Genomic DNA, 25,980 nt, shown 5'->3' on the forward strand with positions numbered 1-25,980 from the left:
GTTTAGAGGGTGCTGAGATGATCATGGAGTCACCTCCATCCTGCAGCGCTGGTGATACATCCTGTCAGGAACATTGTGGCCAGCAGGACCAGGGCAGTCACTGTCCCCCTGTGCTGGTCATTGCTGGGGCACCTCCAGTCCTGGGGGACGTCCCTCACAACAAGACAGACACTGAGGGGCTGGAGCATGTCCAGGGAAAAGAACGGAGCTGGGGAAGGGGCTGGAGCACCAGGAGAGGCTGAGGGAGCTGGGAAAGGGGCTCAGCCTGGAGAAAAGGAAGCTCAGGGGGCCCTGGTGGCTCTGCACAGCTCCCTGACAGGAGGGGACAGCCGGGGGGGTTGGGCTCTGCTCCCAGGAACAGGGACAGGATGAAGGAAACAGCCTCAAGTTGTGCCAAGACAGGTTCAGACTGGATATTGGGAAAATTTCTTCACTGACAGGGTGGTGAGACACTGGCAGAGCTGCCTAGGGCAGGGGCAGAGTCACCATCCCTGCAGAGACTCAAAGACATGTGGATGTGGCACTTGGGACATGGGCTAGTGCTACTTTAATGGTTAGACTTGAGGATTTTTTCCAACCCAAATGATTCTGTGATTGTAACACGGACTGAAGCAAAACCTTTGGTGATTTGTGCTGCAAGCAGCACAGCAGGTGAGTGTGGTATCCTGCAAGCTGCACACCTGAAAAAGTGCCTAAAACCGGCAGTGTTGATGCAGTGCCTGCGCTGAGGCTGGATGCTGGTTTGTGACCTTTGCTGCACTGAGAAGCAGAGCGTGCTTGGAGGGAGCTGGCCATGAACTGCCTGACACATCTTTAACCTCCTCACCCTGAGAATCCTCCAGGAATCCCAACAGCCCTTGAGGTGCTCAATTTTACCATGAGGGATTTGTGACCAAAAGGCCCAATAAGATGTCTGTTACTGGCACACCTGTGTCCCTGTGCCCATCAAAAGCAGTGAGAGGTTGGTGATGGTCCTGGGATGCAGGAGGACTGACAGCAGCAGGATGAGGAGGGTGCTCTGGCCCAGATCTCACATTCTATCACACTGCTTTGTCTGGGCCACTGGATCCTCACCTCTGGGACTCAGCTTTCCCTTTTATTTTGCAAACACCTGCAGGGAATGCTGGTGTGTGAGGACGATATTGCTGGCTAACAGAGCAGGTCCTAGTGGGAAAAGGTGGATGTATGGCATCACGTTGATGAACACAGACCTGAAGAGCTGATAGGAACACAAGCAATTGTTCTTCAAGCTAGTGTCTGGATAATGATTCTGTGTCTGAAAAGGCAACAGCTCTTTGGTAAATAGTTTGTTGGCTGTAAGCAATGCTGCTTTGTCCAGAAAATGGATCTACTGGATTTGATTTTTTTTTCTGGATTTTATTTACAGCTGCCTTTGTGTTAGGAGGGGGTTTGTGGGGAGGTTGTTAATTTTTTCTCTACAAGTTAAACTCTGCGTGCTTGAAAAGCCATTGGTGATAAACAGCGTGGCTTCCTCTTCTGCCCTGCCCAGGCTGATCAGCTGTGAAGTCAAACCTGTATTCTCCAGGGCAGAAGATGGAAAATATTTATGGGGAGTGAAATCCAGTTTGAAAGGACATTCTGGAGACCTCGTGCTTTTAAACTTGGACAGAATCCCTCTCATGTCTGGCACGGGACATTGAAACTGGACTGGCCATAAAGTGGTTCACGGGGCCAGACTGAGAACAGTTTTCTCTTGTCCAGACTTTCTGCCGAGACCATCGAGAGTGTCTTGGGTCGGCTCCAGGGCTGCGATTTATGGACAAACCGCAAGCCAGGAATCTGCAATCTCAGCTCCTTGAGCAGCAACTGTTTAAAACATTATGGGAAGAAATGGCCACTGTTTCCAAGAGAAGAAAACTTGGGAGCCATTAATAATGTTTAGCACTTCTGCAGTTATTAATTAATCCTCCTGCTCTTGTTGTGAATTGAGTCAGAATTATTTTTACTGTACAAATAAGGTCTGCATGGAGGTTAAATAGATTTCCTTAAGAGACACAGTCTATCTGCATTAAGGACACAGCACAGGACTCCAGAATCCCAGCACTAAGTGAAACAGACCCCTCCAACATCCAGAGACATGAGAAAAAGTAGCTGCTGGATTGGGTTAGGCAGTAAACACAAACTTACAGCACCTTCAAGAGGCTCTGCCCAATACCCTGCTCAGTTGAAAGTTCTTCCCAGGGCAGTTCTAGGTCTGCCCAAACCTTACATTGAGATCATGTGGTTTCCCATTAACTCCTGGATTCAAAAATTCCTGGGATTTCAGAGAATCTCTGGAAGCTTAGCTGCTTATTAGAATTATCCTGTACTAAGTCCTTTCCAGCTGGTTGTCTTGCCTATCGTTTGGAAAGAAAAGGATGCTAAAATCTGTCTTCTTCTCTATACCCAGAACTGCTCACCTCCTGGAGTGAGTGAAACATGGGTTTTCCTCTTCTTTCATCAGGAGGAAGGTTTTCTTCCTGGAAAAAGAAAAAAAAAGGTCATTCATTCTCCCTCTCTTCTCAGCATAATTTTTTTGTTTCTCTGTTATCTCCCTCTTTACACTTCACCTGCATCTTCCCTGGAGCACTTTGTGGCTGATGTTGTGGTTTGATGCAACCCTGGCCAGGAGAGGATTTTCTCTGCCTGGACACTCATTTCCCCATTCTCCCAGGATAAACAGTGTTCCTTGGTGCTGGAGCTCCTTCTACCAAAAATTTAATCTAAACTCACAAGGTCCTTTCCCATCACACCCCTCCTGGAACTGGTTTGATGTGCAAACAAGTGGGAATAAGTAAAGTCTGCCCTAAGTCTTGGCTGAAATGGAAGAGCTGGCAGGAGCACAGGGACCAAAGGCTTCAGTAAGTACTTCAATTTGTAAAGACTCCTGATGGTCTCAATGTTAAATCTATTTACAGCAGCAGGAAAGATGAAAAATTAGGGGAAGAAGCAGAGTTTCCTCCTCCTTTTAAATCCACATGGCAAAAGGCATTGTAATGAGCTGTCCATTAAACACCCAACCAATGTCATTCCAAGTGTCACGATAGGGTCTGCAGGGGATTTGGGGTCAGTTAATCCAGAAGCAGTCTGAGGAGTCAGGCAGAGCTTGTTCTCCCTCTGCAGCCCAAGTAAACGAGGGCTAACCAGGATTAAAACCCAGCCCAGAACTAGATCAATAACCCAGTCCTTCGTGGAACAGTGCCACACTAAATCCTTTGAAACATGGGAAATCAGAGCTGAGGCAGGGGGCAGAGCGAGATTCAGCTGCAGTTTTGTTTCACTGATGCCTCTCAATCTCTGGAGTTGTTCTGTCCCAAGTACTTCAGCAGGCAGTGTAAAAAACAAGTGTTCAATGTTATCTTGCAAATTGCTTCAGGAAATCAAAGGACAGGAATTAGTTTTTTTCAGTTGGGAACTATATTTTTAATGTATTTAGAGGTTCTTTAATGCCCAGTGTCCTGGCTGAATGATGGTGATTCTTCTTAGAAGTGATAATTCATTTCACTTCCCAGGAGAACCAGACGAATTTTAGTTTTTACCACTCCAACTCGTGCCATGTGAGTTACTGAATGGAAACATGCTTGTTTTCCTGGCAGGCTTACAAGAGGAGATGGGTACAGTAGCCTGTACCATCCCAAAATTCACACTTGAGAGGAAAACAAACCAAGCTGCTCTTGAGGAAAATGCTGCATTTTTCTTTGTTTGGCCCTTTCAAGACTCTGTGCTGAGTTTACACTGAGCCATGTCACCCAGAAGGGAGATTAACACAATAAAACGAGGCAAACCCAAACTTTCCTCATTGGAATTGGCCTCAGTGACTGCTTCTCTGATCACTGCTGACCTGATTTGTATGGAAAGCTTAAAAAAGTTAATCTGAATATGCCAAAGAGCCACCAGTGTTACAAGTCTTTACAGAAAGCAGGGGGTGTGCTCTTAAACTGAGCAGAAAGTGAAACAGAAATTTTGAGCAACGCTGACAGCAGCAGACTGGGAATGAATATGTACATTCTGTATAAGATGTAATTTGTGTATTCACAGATACGTAGATAATCATGTTTACTATAAATCCCATTGCACAGCGAATGCTAGCAGTTACTTTTCACATCAGCAATAATGTTCACAAGTCCTGTAGTCGTTGTTTTCTGCAGAAACAACCCAAAGCCATGCTGTGACAGTAAATATCCTGCCTCTCACAGCGTGCATCCCAAGTGCTGCTATTTCAGGGACGTGCCTGCATCTACACAGTTGTAATTCAGGGGTGAACACACATTAAATGAAGCCAGAATTTTCATTCTGGAGCCCTGAGCCGTATCTGATACAGAGCAGTTCCCTGGGTGGGGAGGAAAAGTGAATTATTTAAAAATTGGGAGTGCAAGTCCAGTCTGCCTCAGATCAGAGGCTTGATTTTGGGAGAGCTGCTTCTCCTCACTGTACCTGTCACTGTGGCTGCATCCTGCAGCTGATGTTGGGTACAAATAGTGACCAGAGATTAGGAATGGCCTTGAAATGTCCTGTGAAAGAGATGCCCATTTGGTAGCCAAGATGGACCATTAAGTCCTGTGCTTTTGGATACATCTTCACTGTAAAAGCACTTCTCCAGTGCTTTTGAGTTCAGTTCAGGGCATTGTTCCTGTGTCTTGGTTTGGAACTGGAGTATTTTCAGTCTGTTTGTGCAATGGGCACTTGCAAGTTCTTGCAGGATTTTCTTTGGAGGGCTCCCAATTCCCATCAGTGTAGCAGCTTGAGCAAGAAGTTGAATAAACCAACAGATGTGTTGAAAGACACAAACCAAAGGGGATTTCTCCACATCTTCACATCAGTTTTGCACTGTCAGGGGCATGTTGCATCTCCGAGGGAGATTCACTGCAGAAAATACACCCCTCGGTTCTGCCAAAATAACCATTCTTTGCTTAAAACTCAAGGGTTTCCAGCTAAAATTGTTTGCACAGATTAATAATTAAATTGCTTTGCTGGAAGTGAAAACTCACAGTGCCTCAAGAGCTTATTTAATTCTAAGAATTGTAGTTTATTCTTTTTTCTTAGGGTTTCCAAACAGGCAATGCCCTAACAGCCTCAGGTTCTTTTACTGATGTCAAATAATGGAGTAAGATGTAATTATGGGACAGTGTTATGTGTAAAGGAGACATCTTATTGTTCACCATTAGAACTATTTGTAGTTATTAGTGAAGTGCCTGTCTTGATGTTTTTGAAGCTCCAGTGTGCTCTGTGTAGCACTAAACCTCCTTCCTCTGCCTCTTGGCCTGTTACGAAGCGTTGCTCAGGAGCAATTTTGGTTCTTGCCACAGCCAGACTAAGCACTGAGAAAGAAGTTCTGATTTCAACCCTGAAATTGTCATTTCAATCACGCATTCAAAATGCAGATCCAGTGTATGAACCCTCCCACCACATCTCAGGTGATTTTACACCTGCAGACCTTTAGCCACAATCAGCTAATGATTTGGAAGGAATTATTGATGACTCCTGACTCCAAGGTGATACTTGTGAGGATCCTGAGCATAGTGGGAAAAGAGCACTTGTTTTTCTGCTCAACTCCAGGCAGAAAAAAAAGCATAAAATAAAAAGGCAAAACTCAGAAAAGCTTAGGAAAAGCTTGAGCTATGCCACTGCTCACCATGGAATTTCAGTGTTTGAATTAACTTCCAGATGAGCAGCACAGCATTGATTACAACGCCAAAACATTGCAATTGTAATGGGCTGCAGCTGCACAGCCGGTACAAGTGTGCCCGAGGTTTTAAGGTGGAGAGGAGTTATTTTAAATGGCAGTTCCGTGCTAAGAAGCAGGTGGTGTGTATTTATCTCTCTACTTAAAGTTTATATTTTTATAGATAAATATATTGATTTCTCTGTATTGGAACCCCTTAAAAATACGAACGAGCCGTGCTGTACCATACGCTCTCCCCTTCCGGTGGTGTTCTGGCCATTCGCCTCAGTGACAGGCGGTAACACGGACTTGATCAAACGCCCTCCCTGTTCTTACTTTAAGTCCCCACCCACGGCCGGGCCCGGGCTCGCTGGGGCCGTGAGGCAGGACGTGGTGGCCGGGCTTCCTCCGCCGCGGCCCGCCGAGTTCGTGCTGGATTCACATCAGCAGACGCCGCAACCCGGCCGAACAGAGGCTCAGGTTGTGTTCCCGGGGCGAGGAGCGGCAACGCCCCGCAGCCCTCAGCCCCGCCGACGGGACGGGAGGAGCTCCCCGAGGCCATGAGGGGAATGGGGAGGTGGGGACGGGGGGGAACGGTCTCTATGACAACCGGTGGCGGGAAGCCCGTGCGCATGCGCGGATACCGTGACAGCCCTGTCAGGGTCCCGCCGGCCGGGCCTGCGCATGCGCGCCACGCCCGCAGCGAGCCGAGCGACACGGCCGGTGCCCCGCGCATGCGCTCCGGCCGCGCTCCGGGGCTCCCCGCCGTGGCGGTGGGGCGCGGGCAGCGCCGCCAGCCCGGGCCCCGGTGGACAGGTGGGTGGGCGGCGGGGCCGCGGCGGCGGCGGGCCCTGCCCGGGCTGGGGCGGGCCGGCGGGAGGTGAGCGCTCACAACGGCGGCGGCGGGCGGGGGTGAGTGACGTCATGACGGCGGCTCTTTCGGCGTGACGCAGCGCCACCTGGTGGCTGGGAGGGGGTGATGTTGGAACTGGGGCTGGCCTCGTCCCAGGCATTACCTCACTGCTGTGGCGTCAGCGGCGCTACGTCATCGGTGACGTCATCCCGGCGGGCACAGAGCGGTCCCTGTGTGGGGCTGAGGGGAGCCCAGGCCACGGCTGGAGCTCAGCCCCGGGGCAGCACCGGGGACAAATGGTGCTGGAGGATGAGCTCCATCCTCGGTGTTAGCGCGGCATCAAAGGCAGAAATTCGGGCATAAAGCAGGGGCAGAGCTGTTCAGGGTAAGGAGGCGAGGGCGTCAGGTGCCCAGCAGCTGTTCCACAGCCCGTAGGGTTCGCTGAAGACCTTTAACGTGTCCAGCTTCAAAGCAAACGTCTTTCTACCAGTGTTACCAGGGAAAGCAATTCTGATGCATTTGTCAGTGCTTCATGAAGCAACCTGGAATTTTATCTTTCCAGGCTCAGGGGCACAAGGAACAGCATATTCAGAAGGGTGAAGAGGGACGCTGGACAAGAGCCTGGAGCCCAGCACAAGGTGGGGATGGCTCACCACTGCCCGAGGGCAGGGTTAGATGGGATGTTGAGGAGAAATGGGTCGCTCTGAGGGTGGGCAGGCCCTGGCACAGGGTGCCCAGAGAAGCTGCAGCTGCCCCATCCTTGTAAGAGTCCAAGGCCAGGCTGGATGGGGCTTGGAGCTGCCTGGGATGGTGGAAGGTGCCCCTGCCCATGGCAGGGGGTGGGGATGGGATGAGCATTAAGGTGTCTTCCAGCCCCAGCCATTCCATCATTCTGTGATGTGCCTTGAAGGGAGGCAGTCTCAGCTGCTTTACTGACAGCACTTGGTCCCTGAACCTGCAGACACCCAGGTGTTTATTTTAACCATGGAGCTTTTAGATAAAGCCAAAATTACCAGTTTGACTCCAGTAAAGCTTAAACACAGTGACATTGGCTGTTGCTCAGTCTGTTGGCTCTGTGTGAAATCTCAAAAATCACAAATCTGATTTTGTCTACAAAAAAAGGCCCTTACATGCTTGGCTTTTTTATCTGTTTAAATACTGGTCTTCTTGTCCTGGTCCCTTCTTTTCCCTTTGATTTTTTGGTGCTTGGATTAGAACAGTTAATCTGGACGGGTGTGTCAGAGGCAAACTGGAAACAGAAAGTGCAAGAATTGTTACCATACGCTTTACATTTGGAAGAAGATGGACCTCGAGTTCTTTTGAGTCTTTGCTTCTCCCACTGGGTCAATTTTCATTACATGCAGGATGTTGAAGGGTTCAGTGTAGCTCTTGGGTGTGATTTTAGCTGAGAAGAGAGCAAGTTATTCATTTACAAATGAAGTGTTAGTGTAAAAGATGCATTATCAGGTCATATGAAGAAATCCAGGATGAGTTTGGTCACCTTTTCAAAGAAAACATCCTCCTGTTGTAGAGAAATCAAGATACTCTGTTTAATTTCACTTAATATTTGGCTTCAACATAATCACAAATCAGAAGACATGACTTTTGGGAAAAAAATCAGCAAAACTGACCTTGTTTTAAGTGAATTTTGCTTCAGAATAACCACCTTCTTGGAAAGGAATGGCTTGAATGTTTAACAGGGGAGTGTTCTTACTTCTCTCCATTTTCACTTTTTCATTAATTATCCAGTTCATCTTCATGCCACAAATATCACTGCCCCATTCTTGATCTACAGAATAACAGAATTGGTTGACATGGTCACAGTTATCCCTGTGGGGTGGAGTCAGAACCCGGGACGAGGTCACACTGTGGATTGGAGGAATGATGGGCTGTCCAATGGTTCCCTTTTCTGACAGCTTGATCCTGGTGGTTGGGGTCTCTCCCAACTCATTTCCTAAGGTAAAGAACAGAAAAACAGGAGAGACAGAGAGTTAATCTTGGTGGGGTGGCACTAGAAACGTAAGTGCTCGATGACAGCTGTTTGTAGCTGCATTTTGAAACTTATCTCACTGCATTTTAATAATTTTGAGTGCCTTGTATTGATTTTGTTGGATTTTAATTAATCATTTTATCCCTTGATATGCCTTTAGTGGTTTATAGAAGAATTACCCCTCTGATAATAGAGAGAGCTTTCATTATTTGCTGAATGTAGGTCTGGATTTTTATAAACCGTGTTGATTTGGCTTAATTTTATTATCCCTCTTTATTCATCAATTCCCATCTAAGCCCTTCCTTTATCAGCCTGGTGTTGAGCTCAGTCTGCAAGATGGGTGTTTACTTCCCTAATTGTCCTCTCTGAAAAATCACAGTGACTTCTGCTTGCAGATGATCCCATTCTGTTGACAGAAACACCTTCAGCAGCTGCTTTTCAGCGTGCTTTGGATTGCTCCTAAAATAGGCTGCTTTCAGCACCACCAGGGGATGGATATTGTGGAAATATTTAGTATTTGCAGGATTAACAACTGCACAGTTTGATGTAGTGGCCCCAGTAGGTTTTTCTTCTTGGTTTTCATGTGCACCAAAAAAGGTCTTTTTTTGAAAATCCTTAACTTTTTCTGACAAGGTAATTTTACCTCCTGGTTTTAATACATTGCATTGTTTATATTCTTTGTTTATGTTCAGATCCAATTCCATCACCATGATATTATTTTACATCTTTGTTTTTATTATCACTCTGATTACTTTGCTTTCTCTGAAAACCAAGTGAGTTTTTATCAAGTGTTGTTCTCTTTATTGATTTTTGGAGCCTCTACTGAAGTGTTTTTATTCAGTCCTTAAAATCAATTGTATTATTCTCTTAAAATGGATAATTTGTTGTTTTCAGTCAAACCAATTTGATTTTTGCATCACCAGCTGCTCCTGTTTGTCATTTATGTGCTACTTGTTTGCATACAACCAGGAGCATTTGCACCTGAGTGACCGTTAGTTTTGATTTTTCTTTTCACTTCCCCTTTGTCCTTCCAGAGGAGGTATAAAGTGAATTTTCTATTCTGGGGACGTGTTGGTTGAGGGACACTTCGTTGTGTAAGTAATGATTTAAAATTTTGTCTAGAATGTGATGATTTTTAGTGACTGTGAACTGCTTTGCCATGTGAACAGGGGGAGGTGTGGCCCTGAACAGAAATGTGAGGACCGAAGGGATATCAGATACAGAAGTGGGTGCTGCCAGATGACACTGATGCTGATCCCTGCTAAGGTTCCCCCTTGGAATTTCAGTATGATTTTCCTACCCAGCATTTCTTTGTCTGTAGAGACTTTAATTAATTTCTCATTTCTGCATCTGGTTTTGTTACCCTTTTCTGGCACAGGGAAGCTGGCAGAGACCAGGACGAGAGAGTTGTACCCTCTTTGGATTCCTATTTTGCACTTACATTTGTTCTCTCCTCACAGAAGAAGCCCTGTTGTCCTCAGTGTTAAATTTTTTGCACTTTTGCAATGCAGAGACGCTGCACTGTACAGAGGCAGTGTCATCTATATGACACACTGTGTCATCTCATATGTGTTTATAAAGTAGTGATAAAGGTGTTGGTTAGTGCAGGAACCTGCAGAGAACAGGCTCTAGTGGAGAATCTCTAAAAGGATGGAAGATACTGTGCTTTTTCAGAAGTCACACTGTTGACATGTAGGTTCTTCTCCATCAGGAACTGGTAGAAAGATTTTTTTGATACAAGGTTTGATCTGGAAGAATCCCTAGAGACCTCCTTCTGGTGTGGTTGCGAGAAAAAAACACTGCAGAAATTCTTCCCTTTTGCATTATTTGGTCTGGCTTGGCTGGAAGTTTTATCACTAACCCTCAGATTTTGGCTGCAGCTTCCACAAAAGGAGAAGAAGGTGGTGAAACTTCCAGTGCCAACCCAACATGGTACATCCCATCATCCTGCTGCTGCCAGCACTCCTTAATTAACGGCCCAGGATCATCCAGGTCCTGGCAGTTAGCTGATTTCTGAAGACTGAGGTGAAGCTGGAGGGAGGAATGAGGGAGAAAGGTGGCTTCCTCTGGACTCCAGCAGGTCCATGTCTCTCCTCTGCTGGGGACAATAATTCAGCTTTTGGGTTTGCCCCACTTTCTAATGTTAAATAATCCCATTTCCCTTAGCATTTCTTGTGAAATACAAGAGATTGCTTCCAAGGCGCTTTCCCGGTTTTGGAAGTATAAAATGAATTTTTCTTTCAAGATGAGGTATTGAGGAGGCACCACTGGTGCTTGGGAGGGGAGAAGGTATCTGCTGTGTGCAAGCTGTGGAGGCCTGCCTAGCACTGATGGACTGTGGTAGCCACGGTGATGACATGTTCTTGGAGACTGAAATGGCAGGAGAATTGTTCCTGGAACAGACAGACAGTGTAAAGCAGCAAGTGAACAGGCCCAAATGTTGTGTGCTTGAGAGCGTGTCAAATTCTGCTGGTGGAAAAACGTTTTCAGGGGTTAAAAGAGAGGCTGCTCTGAAAAGTAGGAGGGTAACAGATGTTTTAGTTGTTTGAGGTTTTTTAAGGGTTTTATGATTTAACTAAGTAATTACAAGGCAGTAAATTGAGGGCATGTAATAGGTGCATACTTTTAAATCATAGAATTACAGAATAATTTGAGTTGGAAGGGACTTTAAAGATCATCCAGTTCCACCCCCTTGCCGTGGGCAGGGACACCTTCCACTATTCCAGATTGCTCCAAGCCCTGTCCAGCCTGGCCTGGAACACTTCCAGGGGTGGGGAAACCTGTGCCAGAGCCTCACCACCCTCACAGGGAAGATTTTTTTCTTCCATATCCCATCTAGTCCTATTCCCTGGCAGTGGGAAGCCATTGCCCCTTGGACTGTCACTCCAGGCCCTTGTCCAAAGTCCCTCTCCATCTTTTTTGTAGGCTCCCATCAGGTACCTATTGAAATGGTCCAAATGATCATCAAGAGCAGTCATTTCAAAATACACTAAATCCTTTTCCCTCCGTTTTCCAGGTTCTATCTTTCATTCTCACTGGTCCTGCTTTCTACCATTTTGCTGATCCATGTTTACTTGAAGGGCACAGCTGGGCTGTAGATTTGGCATCTCAACCAAAAAGTAAGTGTTGGTCATTATTTTATTTGTAATTTGTTGAGTCCTAAAATTTTCCAAAATGAATTGATTATACTGAAAGAAATTACTTTCAAAGCCATTGCTTTTTGAGCTCAAGAAACTGGTGCCAAAACTGGTTGTTAGGGGCAGCAGTAGCAGCAGCTTTAGAAATACTGAGATATTGAACAGAGCAGGAACCTGTAAATGTGGGTCTGGAAAGGGAGGAGTCAGACAGATAAATTCTTAGTTTTGCATCATAGGTGTGTCTGATCTGATCTGATCTGCCTGGGACACTGAACATGGATAGCAGATGCCAAAGTGCTGATCTGTTTCAAAGTTCAGTATCAGGAACTCACCATAAATAATCCAGCAGTACAGATGTGTCTGAGGTATTTAAAGCCATGTAGGATGTGAGATTTGGGACTTCTCCACATGCTGTCTCCTCCTTAGAAGAGGATGGTCAATTTACAGTTATAACTACACCAGTACTCTGTCCAGACAAAGTAAATTTATGAACTGGCTACATAAAACTGTTATTTCTCTCTAACAGAAAATTACTCCAAGATTCACAGCAAAATCCTCTGCAGGTCTGGGAGCCTGAGTTTAAAATAAATAAATCCATTAACATCTGTAATTGCTTATAGGAAAGGCTGGCCCATGGGAGTGTGTAACCAGCATTCCTCAGCCTCTCATGTCTGCAGCCAAGCCGTTTGAGCAAACAATCTCCCATGTGTTTTTCCTGCTGAGTTTTTCTGCGCCCAGAGCTTTCCTGGAGTAACTGGACCACAGCTGCTGGCATTCCAAGTGAAACACTCTGGTTTAGGTTTGAAAGAAATGGGGTTTGGGAGCAATATAAAACCCCTGGTAAAATATCCAGAACCATCATGAACTCAGGACTAGGAAGAAGGAGACAATGAAGATATGTAAGAATAGAGCTCTTGTTTTAATGTTGCCTAGGAGTTGATGGCATTTCCATCTGGACACTGTTCCAGGTAATCCCTGCCTAGTACTGCTGTTCTTGCTGTAGCTGAAAAGATTAAGAAAATAATTTAAAAATACCATTTATTTAGTCTGTTTACCTCGTGTAGGTGACAGCAGTTTGTGAAACATGGTCAGTGCCGTGGTTTATTGAGTACTCAGGGGAAGAATTCAGCAGGAGCAGGAGAGCTAATCCTAAGTGAGCAACTGTGGAAGTAAGAGGAGAGAAAAGGCAAACGTGTTTAATGGAGTCATTCTCTGACTTGTCCTAAAACCCCTTCTGAAATGACAGAAAATCCAATTATTTACATTTCCAAGTGAGGTTGGGCTCTCCTCTCTGGAACTGTAGTGTCCCAAAGCAGAGTTTAACACTCTAAAACCACTGCTTGAGCTGCAGGATGTGGGTTTTTCCTGCTGCATTCTCTGGTTTTGTGCTATATGAATGTAAGCAGGAACATATAACAAAAGGACAGTCCAAACCCAGAACTTTAGAACAAAAACCTACCCCATATCAGATACCTGTTCTAAAATCTCTCCTCTCCTTTGCTGATGTGGTTTGGGCATGTCTGTAGTGCAATTATAGGGACACTGTTTGGGGTCAGTATGTGCTGTTTCTAATCTTAGTATTTCATGCAAATTCTCTTCGCCTTCAGCAATTTACACTTTGTCCCACAGTGCATCTGCCTGTACCATCGTGCATGACCACCTGCTTTTGTTTCTCTGTTTAAGGGCTTTCAGAAGTGTCTCTCTGAAGCTCTGTAGCTTACCATGATGATCCTGCACATGCCCTGCACAAACTGAGGTGCCTAACTTATGGTCCAGAGTCTTCAGCTTGTGAAAGCAGGTGAGGACCTTGGAGACAAACCGTGCTCTGCTGAATGTGAATTAAGTGTGGAAGAATGAACTGTTGGAAATGCCCACTCTGTCTGGTGACCTCACTGGAGTCTGGAGAATGGACATCTCTGAGGTGCTGGAAGGGCAGATGCAAATCTGAACCGATTCTGGTGTTTCCCCCTGCCCTCCAGTCCTCACAGTGTTTGTAGGCCACAGTGATACTGGAAAGCCGATGGATGAACAGGACAATGATTTTAAAGAGTTGTGGGCAAATATTTTGAGTAGGGCAAAGAAAAAGGCTGGGGATGCTGAGGCAACAAAAAAGGTTCAGAACAGGCCAAAGAGCACCACAGCACGAAGCAAATTAAGAAGAGGCAAAGCTGCTGCTGAGAGCCAAACCCATCATCATTTACCAGCAGTGAAGGAGACAAACTTGCCTCAAGATTTGGGTCCAAAGGAGCGAATGCTGGTGCCTGAGGAGGACGGTGATGCTGCAGCCTGTAGTGGTGAGACACAGGAGGATGGAACAAGAAGTCCTCTCCCTACCAGCCAGCTGAGCACAGGGACCACTGAGTGTAGCCAGAGGCCTCTGGCAGGTGAGTGACCTGAAATTGTTCAAACAGAAGATAGGCAAGGACTGGAAGGACCCTGTAGCTCAGTGAGGGTTTTGAGAAATCCATGTGGAGAGGACTCAGTAGCACTGTTGGAAGCAGGCTTGTTCCTTACACAGGTTTAACCTAGGAGCGTGTTCTGTGCTGCAGGCAGATGTCCCTCAGTAAGGTGAAGCCTTGGTACAAAGTGATTTGTTGGCCAGTCATTATTCACTGTTTTTTGCAGCATCAGAACTGAGAAAAATACTCTCAGATCATCTAGAAGTAAGCTTAGAGTATATTGTGGTGGATTTTCACTCAGTGCTTCATTGTATGGTGATATATTGTCACTGGATGTTGTCAAGAGCGAAAACATGAATGAGTTAGGAAAGGCATTGGATTAATTCATAAAGGCTTAGTCCTGATGGCCAGAATGCAGTCACCATTGGTGGAAGTCCTTAAAGTGATAAATTAGATGAGTCAGGAATGAGACATAGCCTGGTGGGAATGCTGGGAGAGCAGGGCTGTGGGACTCCTTGCTGGAGATCTTTATGCAAAGCTTCTTTAATATTCCTGCCTGTAGAAAGGATTCAAAGGTCTGTAAACGCCCCTGTAGCACAGAATCCTGATGTTGCTGTTGTGGCTACACAAATTGTTCACTTCTCCAAGAATGGCTGTTGCAGAACTGAGCCTGCCCCAAGCTGCTGTCAGGGAAGAGCCTCCCAGCAGCTCTCAGTGTGTGTTTAAAACTGCCTGGTAAAACTGGTGTTTTTTTCTCCCCCTCTAGTAAATTCTCCGAGTGGCTGTTCCCAGACTACCTTACCCTTCCTTCCTGCTACTCCTGCAGGAATTTGCTCCTCACCCACCCTGAAGGTGCGGGTGGCAGAGCTGGTGGTGGAGAGGATGCAGCAGTTCAAGAGGGTGGCACCCGAGCAGCTGAAACACAGCTCGGACGGGAGCGGGCCAAAGGCTGCGGCCAGCGGGGATTTCCCTGCCAGGAGCCAGGAGCAGAACCCTCCTGGGGATGGTACGTGTCTCCTCTTGGCTCTGGTGTGTGCAGAATGTGTGGATGCTTACCTGAGGAGCAGTCCTGGATCCCGGGCCTTTGGGCCTGGCTGGCGTAGTGGCTTGGTGTGCAAATCACTCCAGATCCCTGAGAAAACTTTATTAAAGGATTAGCCACACTTTTTTTTCCCCAAGCTCTTCTCTAAGGCTGGATTAACCTCATGTAAATTCTAGAGGAATAATTGTCTTCCTGGAAACAGATTGAAATCCCAACAGGATCAGTGAACTTGGTCATCCTTCCCTTGGGACAGTGTTAGGCAGTTTCTAGGTTGTCCCATCTTTGGTACATCTGCAGGCACTGTCTAAGGTGATATGTTCTGTGTTGATAAATTGAATTCACTCTCCTTGGTTCTTTATAGATCAAGCCCTTACTGGTTCTGCATGGACATGAAAATCTGCTGTATTATACATTTGATGTATAAAATTCCATTATTCTCCCCAGAAACTTCAGCCAAAACTGTCCCTTCATTGTCTCTGACATGTGATGCACTGTGAGCAAATTGTCACCTCCTGCTCCTGGGCTGGTCCAGTCTTGGAGTGTGGGAAGGAGCAGGTTGTACCTTTCCTGGTGAGAGATCAGGTGTGAAGCTGCAAGAGAAAAATTGCAGTGAAATTTTTGTGTGTCTAGTTTAATGAAGTAATAATGACAGGAGTAACAGTTCCTCACCTTCCACACAGGATTTAGTTTTCCATCTTATATCATCTCTGCCTTCTTTGCCAGATGCCCACCATCTCCCATCTGTGGAACATGACAGTGCCCTGGCTTTGGCTCTTCAACAGGAATCCAAGGAGGAAGCCCTGGCGAGCCTGGAGGATGCAGGCTTGTTCTTCTGTCAGATCTGCCAGAAGGATCTCACAGCCATGAACACCCTGCGACGAGAGCAGCACGTCAACAGGTCAGACACCAGCAGGACCTGTCCTTTCCATCCAGCCCCCCACAGACTCCTCAGTCTTGGACAAACACGGGAGCAGGGACTCTGCATAACAGTATTTACCGTTAACGCTTGAATTAAGAGTCATTTTGATGTGGAAGCAGAGACTGGTTACCTTGCCCTGCAGGGCTTCTGCATGTGTGTGGCCAGGCCAAATCCGCTTTCATTAGTGGTGTGGCAGAGGAGCTGCCATCACCCATAACTTGGTGATCTTAAAGGTCTTTTGCAACCTTACTGATTCCATTAGTGATGACTCCCTAATACAAATTTTGAGATCTACTGATTTTAGCCAACGAAGTTGTATTTGCTCTGTTTTGCTAAAACTCATCTAAGGATATCTGGCATGCCACTGTACCTGAGCTGTTTGCTGAGGGAAATGTGATGCTACTCAGAGAGATGGCTCAATTGAAATTACTGCCCTTCATGTGACAATTTCCTTAGTGATAAAAATATATTATGTACAGGCAACTCTTTGGAAATTGAGACTGTGCTTTTCTGTTGACAGAGTATCAGAAAGAACACATTTGAATGATTGTAATTTCTTAATTCAAGCACTTCCAGAAAGCAGGAGTGATGTAAATTGTCCAGTCCTACATCGTGAGTGGCTCTCATTGATCAGGCTTGTTTGCACCTGCAGCTTTCTAGGTGTTACTTTTGTTTCTGTTTTCAGACATTTTGTGCTGCTTGAGAGGACAAAAGCTGTAAAACAGTGACAATGGGCTAGATATGTTTTTTGGAAAGGCAGGCTTTCTGAACTATTAACATGTAATCGTATGTTGAGATTACAAGGTTATATTAGCCAGGGATTTTTGGATAGCAGCCTTCATCCCAAGAGTGAAGCTGTAGATGGACAGATGCACTGAGACACCAGCGATCACCAGTGCTGAATGGTCTCTTAGCACAGCCCTATGTGTGTCATTACCTAATCAGGGAGTGACTTTCATAATAGTCCTGCAAATCCAGGACTTCACACCCCGAATCTCTTTGGAAAGAGCAGAAAAAGAACAAGTACAAATTCTTACATAGTGTTGGCCTGCCAGAAATTATTTGAAGTTCATCATGCCACACTCTGGAGCGTGGTGTCAATTCAGCTGCTCCCTTTTCTGTTATCAGAGGTTCATAAATGAGCTGGAATGTTAGAATGAGTGCAGGAAGAGGGATTAGCTGAAGTGTGTTGTTCAGAGGCTGTGGACTCCTCATTCATAGAGGTGTTCAAGGCAAGGCTGGAGTTACCTGTTCTAGTGGAAGGTGTCCCTGCCCCTGGCAGAAGGGTGGATAAAGGTGTCCTTTAAGGTCCCTTCCAAGCCAAACCATTGTGGGATTCTATGGTTCTAAAGTTATTCACTGCATTTGCCTTCGAGCAGTGTGTTTTTAATATGCCTCTGAGTCCATTATCTCCATGTAACTGTCCCATGTCGTGTTCATCACAGCGGTGGGCACATAGTTCTTGTTTCTTTAGTGGATGTTCATGGCTGTTACCCGTATTAGAAGTGACTGTGCTTTCTATTAATAATATCAATATTAATATTAATACTGATGCCTTGACAGGCTTCCTAGAACAGAGGCTGGACAGTGTTAAAGGAATAAAGTAGGTATTTATTGAAAGGCCTTCAAAAGATACACCTTGGGCAGTACAAGAGCCCAGCTGAGGCTACACCCAAGATGGATGATGGGTCACGAGTTTTCATACTTTTATAAGTTTTGGTGCATTTACATATTGGGGTTAGTTGTCCAGTTACAGCTTCAGGTGATGCAGTCCCATCCTCCCAGACTGCTCTCCTCAATTTGCTGTTGTTTGCACTTTTTGGGCCTGAAGCTGCATTGGTGTTCTTGGCTCTCAGGCTGGAAAAGGATTATTTTGTCAGACTAAACTTGCTAACACTTTATATGAAATTCAGAGTTCTATACTAATACAATCTGAATACTAATAGAATCTGAAAATTATGAAAGCTAAAACTTAAGGCATCAATACTAATATTAATATATGAATGGCTTCCATCTTAGCATGGGCCCTTCTAAAGTCTCAATAGGTAAGCTTGCCATTGTCTCCCAGGTGCCTGGATGAGATGGAAGAAGCACAGATGTCATCCTCCAGCAAACCAGTGGTCCCTGAGTGTCCCATCTGTGGGAAGCAGTTCCAAACCCTGCAGAGTCGAGTCAGTCACCTGAAACGCTGTGCTGTGGAGATGGATGTGCCTCCTAATCTGCTTCTTCAGGCAGTGCAGTTGCAGCTGGCCTCACTTGGGGATACAGCTCTTCAGTGTCCCAGGTAAGCTGGTAGGAAAAAAAAAAAAAAAGATGTTGGTTGCTTCCTTTGGCCAGAAAGGTGCTGAGGTCGGGAGGAACAGTAAATGCGAGGCTGGCACACACACCGGGCAAACCCTGAGCCCAGAGCAGGGCAAGTAGAGCCATGACCCAGTACCAGGTGAGGAGGATGTGGCAGTCCTTTGGAGACATCATCTTAATTTCCCTCAGAAGAGTTCAGGTGGTGGATGACTTTAAAAGCCAGCAGGGAGGAGCAAAATGGGGAGTAAATAACCTTCCAGTGGTTTGTCAGGATGACTTGTGCTCTGTGAGGCAGTTGCCCAGTAAAGCTGAATGGTGTGTTTGAGCTTATTGAGCAAAACACAGAGTTCCTGAGATCTGTGGTGCCAGTGCCCCAGCTCATGGCTGTCCTGGGAACATCCTTTCACCCTGAGCCAAGGAAGATGCAGATGTGATGTTTTGGAATGTGCTTGGTACAGAGCTGCTCACTTGGATTTGAGCAGAATCTTCAGAGTGCACCAAGTGGGGCCTGAGTGAATTTGTGCAGGGGCTCATAAATCCCGTTGTGCCAAGGAAGGACCATTGCCTGTTCCCTGTGGAAGCAGAGGGGTGGGAAAGCATTCTCTGCTGATCTGCTTTTCTCCCTGCTTCAATTTGCCTGTTCCCCTTTGGCAGAAAAAGTCATTCAAGGCAGAGATAGCACATGCTTACATCCCAAAATAAGACTTCTCTAAATTGCTCTAAATTCCATGAATGAAAAGAAATCCTTTGCTCTCTACTAGAAAAGAAAATACTGAATGGTTTTTATTATGCTTGACATGGGAATCTCTCTGAGCAAATGGAGCAGCTGCTCTGGAGTGCTCAGTGTTTGTTGTCTCTGATCCAGTCACATTAACTGGGGCTTCCTGCTGCATGCTTGGATTTCAGCAATCAGCCCAGCAGGGCGAAGCGGAAAGGCCCCTCCAGTGAGGACTCGAGGAAAACACAGAAGAAGGCCAAAATGGAGCCTAAGGATGAAGATTTGCAGGTTGCCATGGCAATGTCACGCTCTCTGTTGGAGCAAGAAAAGCAGGAACAAGCAAAATCAGTTACAAATGTGAAACCGGTGGCTGCTTTCCCAATCAAATGGAAGCCAGGATCAGGTATGTGTTACAGCGAGTTAGTGTCTGAGGCCGTGTTATTGCAGGAGTAACCTGCCTGCTCTCCACCAAAACTTCCCTGTTGGGTACAGGAGGGATGACAGCCCTGTTTCTGGTTTGTTTAGGCTGTCAGAGCTTCAGCAATATGCACTATCCAAATCCAAGAACGACTGCAGGATGTCCATGGCTTTCAGGAATCTGATTTGTTGTTTTGAATCTGTAAAATAATCTTAAACTGTTGTTTCTTGTAAACTGTGGAAGTGAGCAGAAATATCTCGAAAATAGGATTGTTATTTCTCGTGTAGTAGATTCTTTTCCTATTGCTCCTGCTGCAGCCTGGATTAATACAGCTTTTCCAGTGTTATATCATTTGTCCTTTCTGCAGGGCCATGTGTGTCCAGTACATGCTGCTGAGCAGGGTCTCACCATCTCAGAGTGCAGAAGGGTTTGGAAAGGCAGACAACTGCCAGGGGAGAGGGTTGAGAGCTTTACAAATGAGAGACTTCACTCTTCACAGCCCTGCTCCTGCCCATAGGTACTCCCAGCTGGATTTGGGGTTGGGCACTAGTAAGGCAAAGGTCATAAGACACAGGATTTCCAAATGAAATCTGCCCTGTGGTTTGCTATCTCCCATGACCAGAACACAAGAAAAGGAGTCCTTCATGGTCTGTTGGTGGAGTTCATTTCTCCCATAGGGCTGTGTGAGGTTTTGGACTACCTGCACAGTCTTAGGAGTTGTGTTCCCATGCCTTTTGGTTGTCACTGATTACAGCACCAAAGAAGCTGCTGTGCTGATCTCCTCTGCCCTGTGTGTTCAGCTGTTTACTTACGTTTGGTTCCTTTTCTTTTTAAAGAGAAAAAAAGGCGTAGAAAAGGTACCAGTGCCACCCCACCACTGCTGCTCCAGGGCCCGGAGAAGGCCCAGAAGAGGATCCAGGAGAGAGTAGCTATGATGCTGACACAAGAGGTGGAATTCCCTCCCACCCCTCAGCTGCCCATTAGTAGGATTCTGGAGGATGAATCTGGAAAAGCAGCCTGGCTCATGCCATTGTGTGAAGCCAAGAAATGCTTTTTGTGGAAGATCAGTGCTCTGACAGGACCCTGTGACCCTGAATCATTCTACACTGCAGCCTTAACCCCTCCAATTGTACCCTGGAAGCCTGTGCAGGTGGGGCTCTGTTGTCCTTGTTCTGATATGTGTGTGCCCTAGTTCTTTTTACTTGCCCTGTATCCCTTCTGTTTCCTCATTTGGAATGTAAACCAGTGATCCCCTCTCGCTGCGCACTTGCTGCCTGTGACCTGTTCTCCCCTGGTCTTACACAGTCAGGTTTGAGGATCTTGAGCTTTAATTTCTGCCTTTTGGAGAGGAGAACAAGGCTCATGTTACCATGGTTTTTGAGCTTTCAGAAAATAAAAGGGATGGTAACAGAGAATATTAGGTAAAGGGACCCCATCCTGTTCATTGTGCCATTAGTTTGTCCGTATTTACAGGAGCCTGACTCCTGTTTTTGTACTTCTTTCTGGTCATTTCTAGCGTGAACTTTGCCCATGTTGCACTCAGCTAGGATTGGGGAGAAAAGTTTAAACTGAAACCTGATACTTGCTAGCACAGAGAAGGGGGGAATGCCTGGAGTTGTCCAGCAAAGCATTTGCCCTCAGGCTTTCCCTGTGCATCCCACTGCCACCTGTGCATGTGAGCTTTGATCCAGATCTCAGTTCCACTCTTTCATTTTGGTTCCACCTGGATCTGCCTCTTCCAGTGCTCTGTATTTTTATAAAAAGTGCCCACAGAAACAGACAAAGCTCTTTCAGTCTCTCTTCTCCAAGAAGGATATCACTTCTCTTTCTTCCCTCTTTCATCTCTTGAAAAAGTATTTGGTGCTCTTGTTCAAAATCTACTGTGCATATTTAGGTGCTTTATTTAATACTTCTTCCCTAGTCAAAGCCCAATGTTTCTCTGGCTTGTTGCAGGTTGAGACTGGAGAGGAGGGACTCTGTTCTAGGAAGTTTTGACCTTTCATTCAAGCCAAAAACTGCCAGAGAAGTTTAAAAATAAAAAGCAGAAATGTCTTTAAAATCATGGCCAGAGTGTATTTTTCCTTTGATTCTTTCCATTCACAGAAATGGCTGAACTATTTTTACTTAGAAATAAACAAGCAAAATTATTTTTTGGGAAATGAAGACCAAACCTGGAAAATACCCGCTCCAAAGTGAAAGTTTGATTTAGTTACATGTAACTGCAGAAGCATTTCAGAACTCAGAACAGAAGCACCTGGAGAGCTTCAGCTGTGAGTTTTGCCAGGAGCTCCAGCTATAATGAAATATTTAGATGTTGAATTGGGAGCATTTCCTCCATCCTTTCTCCCTGTTTGGCAGTTGCCTGCACAGACATGCTCCTGGAAGAACCAACTTTTCTGCATTCTCCATTGTAGTTTTCTTTCTTCTGTTCAGAGCTGTCTTATCCCTGGAGAGTCCTTCACAGAACTGCAGAGAGCTGTTCCTCAGAATCTCCTGTACCTGAGCAATGCTCTGTGATCCTTCATAGTTGTTTCAGGACTATGAAGTAGACACTGCTCTGCAAATCCATAAAACAAGACCTAATTTGTTGGTGTCTTTTTTTCCTCCTCACTTGATCAGAATGAGCCAGAGAACCTTCAGCCATCGGTGGGATCTCATCAGCCAGAAGTATCCCAGCAAACTCAGCCTGACCTCAGTTCTCAGGAACCCACTTGCACAAAGGTTGGAGGCCAAACTTCTGATGAATCCAAGCCAGGCCCCGAAGGACATGGGCAGCTTTTATCCCCGAGCCAGAAGGACATTCAGATCCTGCAGGACCTGGTGGAGTTGGCCAGGGAAGGACTCACCCTTACCCAGTGGAACCTTGACACTGGCCATGTTCAGGCAGCAGAGCAGCCAGGTGAGTTGTGGCACCTTTGTGAGCCCTGGCCCTGGTTCCTTCAGCTCCACAGAGCAGACTGTGCTGGGCTCAGTCAGAGAGCCGTGGCAGCACCCACAGGTTGTTGGTGTTGATCCAAGAGGTGTTACTGTGGGCGCACATTTTCTTGCAGGAAGATGTAGATAGAAACAACCTGCTATTTCTGAAATGATTCATAAATCCCAGTTTTTAAGAGAATTCCTGGACAGCAGATACTAAATATTATTTTAAAATTAAAGATATCAAAGTATTTTCTGCCAGGAGGGAGCCTGGATGTGTTCGACAGCTGGAACAAAGTCTTCATTCCTGCTTATCTTGGGCATACAAGAGAGCTGGAGAGGGATTTTTCACAAGGACATACAGGACAAGGGGGACTGGCTTCAAACTGAAGGAGCTTATATTTAGATTAGATACTGGGAAGAAATTTTTCCTTGCGAGGGTGGGGAGACCTTGGCACAGGGTGCCCAGAGAAGCTAAGGCTGCCCCTGGATCCCTGGAAGTGTCCAAGGCCAGGTTGGACAGGGCTTGGAGCACACTGGGGTGGTGGAAGGGTCCCTGTTCATGGCAGGGGTGGAAATGGATGGGCTTTAAAGTCCCTTCCAACCCAAACCAGTCTGGGATTCCATGATTCTGCCTGGACAGCCTTTCTGTTCTGTGCACTGTCTTTTCAGGTCTTGAGACAGTTGGATGAGAGAGATGCACAGGAGGGATGATTTTGTGTTGGACATCGTTTACACAAACCTGAAGTTTTTCTGTGCCTACTCAGGGTTGAAAAAAATGCAACACGTGGAATTCCTCTGTGGGCAACTCTCTAATGTCCCCAGTCACAGGTGCATGTGGTGCACAACTGCACATTTCAAAGGCAGTGGTACCCCTTAAAGTGCTCTGGCTCTTCAGCAGAATCTGTTGTGTCTCCTGTCCATCTGTGAAAGAGAACACAGTTCCTGAGCTCATCTGTCTGCATTTGCACTTGGATATAATACTCCTCACTCCCCCTGCTAACCTGCAGCAAATAGTCCCTGGCCCTTTAATGTGTATAAATAACAGTGGAATGGTGCTTAGGTACCCTCAGCCTGTCACAACCCAGAGCCAAACTCTGTAAAAAGGCAAGAGGGAAAGGCTGAGCCTCGGGGCCAGCCAGCCTGGTCACAGCAGCTGTCACAGCAGGGATCCTCATAGGAGTTCTTAGGTCATTGTGTCTCACAAGGAAGTTGTATGTGATTTGTGATGTGCATTTTCTTCCCTGAGGAGAAGAACTGACTCCCAGTGATCCTCCACACAGTGGCTTTGTGCCCCCATCCAAGGAGAAGAGCCTCCTCAGGAGCAGCAGTAAAAGAGTAAGGAAAACTTTTTTTTTCCCCACTCTTTATATATTCACCTATAACAGTTTTTAAAAAGCTGTTGCATTTGTGCAATTCAAAGAAGTGTGGAATATTTCCCATTTCTTTCTGTGGAAACAAAGTGGTGCTTAAGGTCCACAGTGCCTGGGGATTCATCGTGGGCACAGTGAGATCAGCACACCTGGGGTGTTCCATCGAAGCCCACAGGAGTCTGGGGATTTTTCAGCACTTGTCCTGCCTGATGAGAGATGATTTAAGTGCCAGGGAGCAGAAGGCCAGGCTCTGCAGGTTAGAGAGTTGTGTTGCAGCACTGAGTGTTTGGGAGTAGGAAGCTGGGATGCAGCTGCAGCATTAATGTATTAATTAAATACACTGCTTTAATGCCCAGGGTATCCAGGAGAAAACTGGCAGCAGTCCAGGAGAGACAGAGCTGCTGCTGCTGCTCTCTCTGGGCTCACACACCCAGCTCTGGGTGGTTCTGATGGAGCTCCTTCCTCCTCTGGTGCTTCCTTCCCCTGCTGTGTCCTGCAGTGGGAGGGGGAATTCTTGCAAGGACTGGCTGACTTGTACTAAATCCTGGCATAAAAGCCTGGTAGGTGACGGAATGTTGTGAGGGCCATGGAAGATGAGCAGTTTTTGCTGCTAATTGAGCTTTTAAAGGGTTTGGTGTAGAAAACCCTCAATTGTGGGAACACAGAGGATCTAGTTTGAAAATCAGTGTGTGCTCCATGGTGACTGAGTGAGAAACACAGCCTAGTAAGTGAGAGATGATTTTTTTTACCAAGCCTGTGGTGTTCCGTAGATGTCATCTTATCCCACATGCACCAGAGGATGTGTAATTTTCCATGAATGTATAATCAATTTTATTCAATTGAAGTTCATACAACATAAAACTAATCCATTTTCTTTCGAGGTCATCCACCTTATCTGATAAAACTTACTATCTTTTGTTTGATAATAAATAGTCATGCCCTGAAAGGAAGTACATTTTGGTGCTAGATAAATTTTGATGCTCTGACAACATACTTTCATATTGTGCTTAAAAGATTAAGATACTTCTAAAAGGAGGCAATTCCTTGAGGTGAGAATTGGTATTAAATTTGAGCATCCCAGCTACTTCTGTACTTGGTACAGAAAGTCTAGATATTCTTTGAGGGTATTAAAAAAAATTATCCTTAGCAGGAAAAGGTTTTGTTTTGTTTTGTTTCTCTATTAAACCAGAGGCCTTTAGCAATACAGAAACTGTTCACACACTGTTGTTGAAACTCAGTTGCTCCCAGCAAAACCAGTATAGTTGATTTTTTCAGAGTCTGTTTCCATTATAGTTTTCCTGAGCAAATGAAGAGCTGGATTGCCAGTGGGAGCAATTTGTGCTTTATATGAGCACAAACAGTGTAACCATTAGAGCAAATGCGCTCACTGCATTGGTAACACCCTTGGGCACATCAGTGGGGTCCAGTCCCAGTGACCTCCTCAGCAGGAGAGAATGTTCTGGAGTGTTCTCCAACACACAGCTCATACCTGCGCACAGCTGTCTTCTGGCCAGTTTCTTTGCCTTGCACAGAGAACGGAGCAGCCAGGAGGTTTCTGGCCTTGTTTAATTTCCCCACTTTTGATTGATAATTTTAGCACCAGCAGGAAAACTGTTCTGGGCTCGCTGCCTGGAACGTTGCCTCGGGAGCCTGTGTTTGCTGGCGGCCCCAGCGCAGCCTCACAGGTATCCCACCTGCCAAGAATAAGAAAGCAACGACAGTCAGGTTAGTTTCCAAACCGAGTTTCCTCTCTTCCCTTTGGAGATCAGTCCACAGCACTGCCACGACATGCAGAATGTTCCCTAGCCCACCTAGGAAGGCTGGGAGAAGCGCTCCAGTGTGTGCTGCTAATTCCTGCTGCTTGGAGCGAGTTGAAAGGTTGGCTTTCCGCAGCCTGCTGCTAATGTGGAAACCTGCTAAGAAAATGGAAGAGCTGTGTTGTTCCAGGTGGAACTGCATCTCCTGCAGATGTTCCCTGGAATAAAACTTGCAGTTCCTCAGCTCTGCAGTAGGTTTGAAAAGCACAAGGTCAATTAGGGTGTTAACCATAAACTGGTTTCCACGTGCAGTCAGTCAGGCTGTTCCTCAACCCGGCTGGGATCTGAGGGTGTTTCACACTTCTCTGAAGCACTCCAGGGCCACCTCCAGAGCTGCAGCACTAGGAGGGGTTTGAGACTTCAGGAGAATGCCTGGGAACAGCTCCAAAGGAGCTGTCTTGCCATCCTTGCTGTCCTTGGCAGCATACCCCAAGC

General features: G+C 46.2%; 1 protein-coding gene across 8 annotated transcripts in view; it reads left to right on the forward strand.

Moving 5' to 3' along the window:
* The first annotated feature begins 6,032 nt into the window (after positions 1-6,032).
* Positions 6,033-25,980, forward strand: part of SLX4 (SLX4 structure-specific endonuclease subunit) — a 28,725-nt gene continuing 8,777 nt past the window's right edge. The window contains exons 1-11 of one of the 8 annotated variants that reach the window (XM_040079261.1): positions 6,033-6,142; positions 7,078-7,153; positions 11,522-11,624; positions 13,326-14,026; positions 14,808-15,047; positions 15,807-15,981; positions 18,071-18,286; positions 19,210-19,424; positions 20,276-20,589; positions 22,059-22,338; positions 23,605-23,693. In XM_040079261.1, coding sequence (XP_039935195.1) covers positions 13,663-14,026; positions 14,808-15,047; positions 15,807-15,981; positions 18,071-18,286; positions 19,210-19,424; positions 20,276-20,589; positions 22,059-22,338; positions 23,605-23,693 — 1,893 coding nt within the window. In that variant the 5' untranslated portion in view covers positions 6,033-6,142; positions 7,078-7,153; positions 11,522-11,624; positions 13,326-13,662. Of the gene's footprint in view, positions 6,143-6,215; positions 6,240-6,521; positions 6,575-7,077; positions 7,154-9,571; positions 9,600-10,385; positions 10,498-11,521; positions 11,625-13,325; positions 14,027-14,807; positions 15,048-15,806; positions 15,982-18,070; positions 18,287-19,209; positions 19,425-20,275; positions 20,590-22,058; positions 22,339-23,604; positions 23,694-25,980 lie in introns of those variants that run through there. The other 7 variants (XM_040079256.2, XM_040079257.2, XM_040079258.2 and 4 more) reach the window with 7 other exon arrangements.

Source organism: Hirundo rustica, chromosome 15 (assembly GCF_015227805.2).
Source record: "Hirundo rustica isolate bHirRus1 chromosome 15, bHirRus1.pri.v3, whole genome shotgun sequence".
NCBI classification, from domain to species: domain Eukaryota; kingdom Metazoa; phylum Chordata; class Aves; order Passeriformes; family Hirundinidae; genus Hirundo; species Hirundo rustica.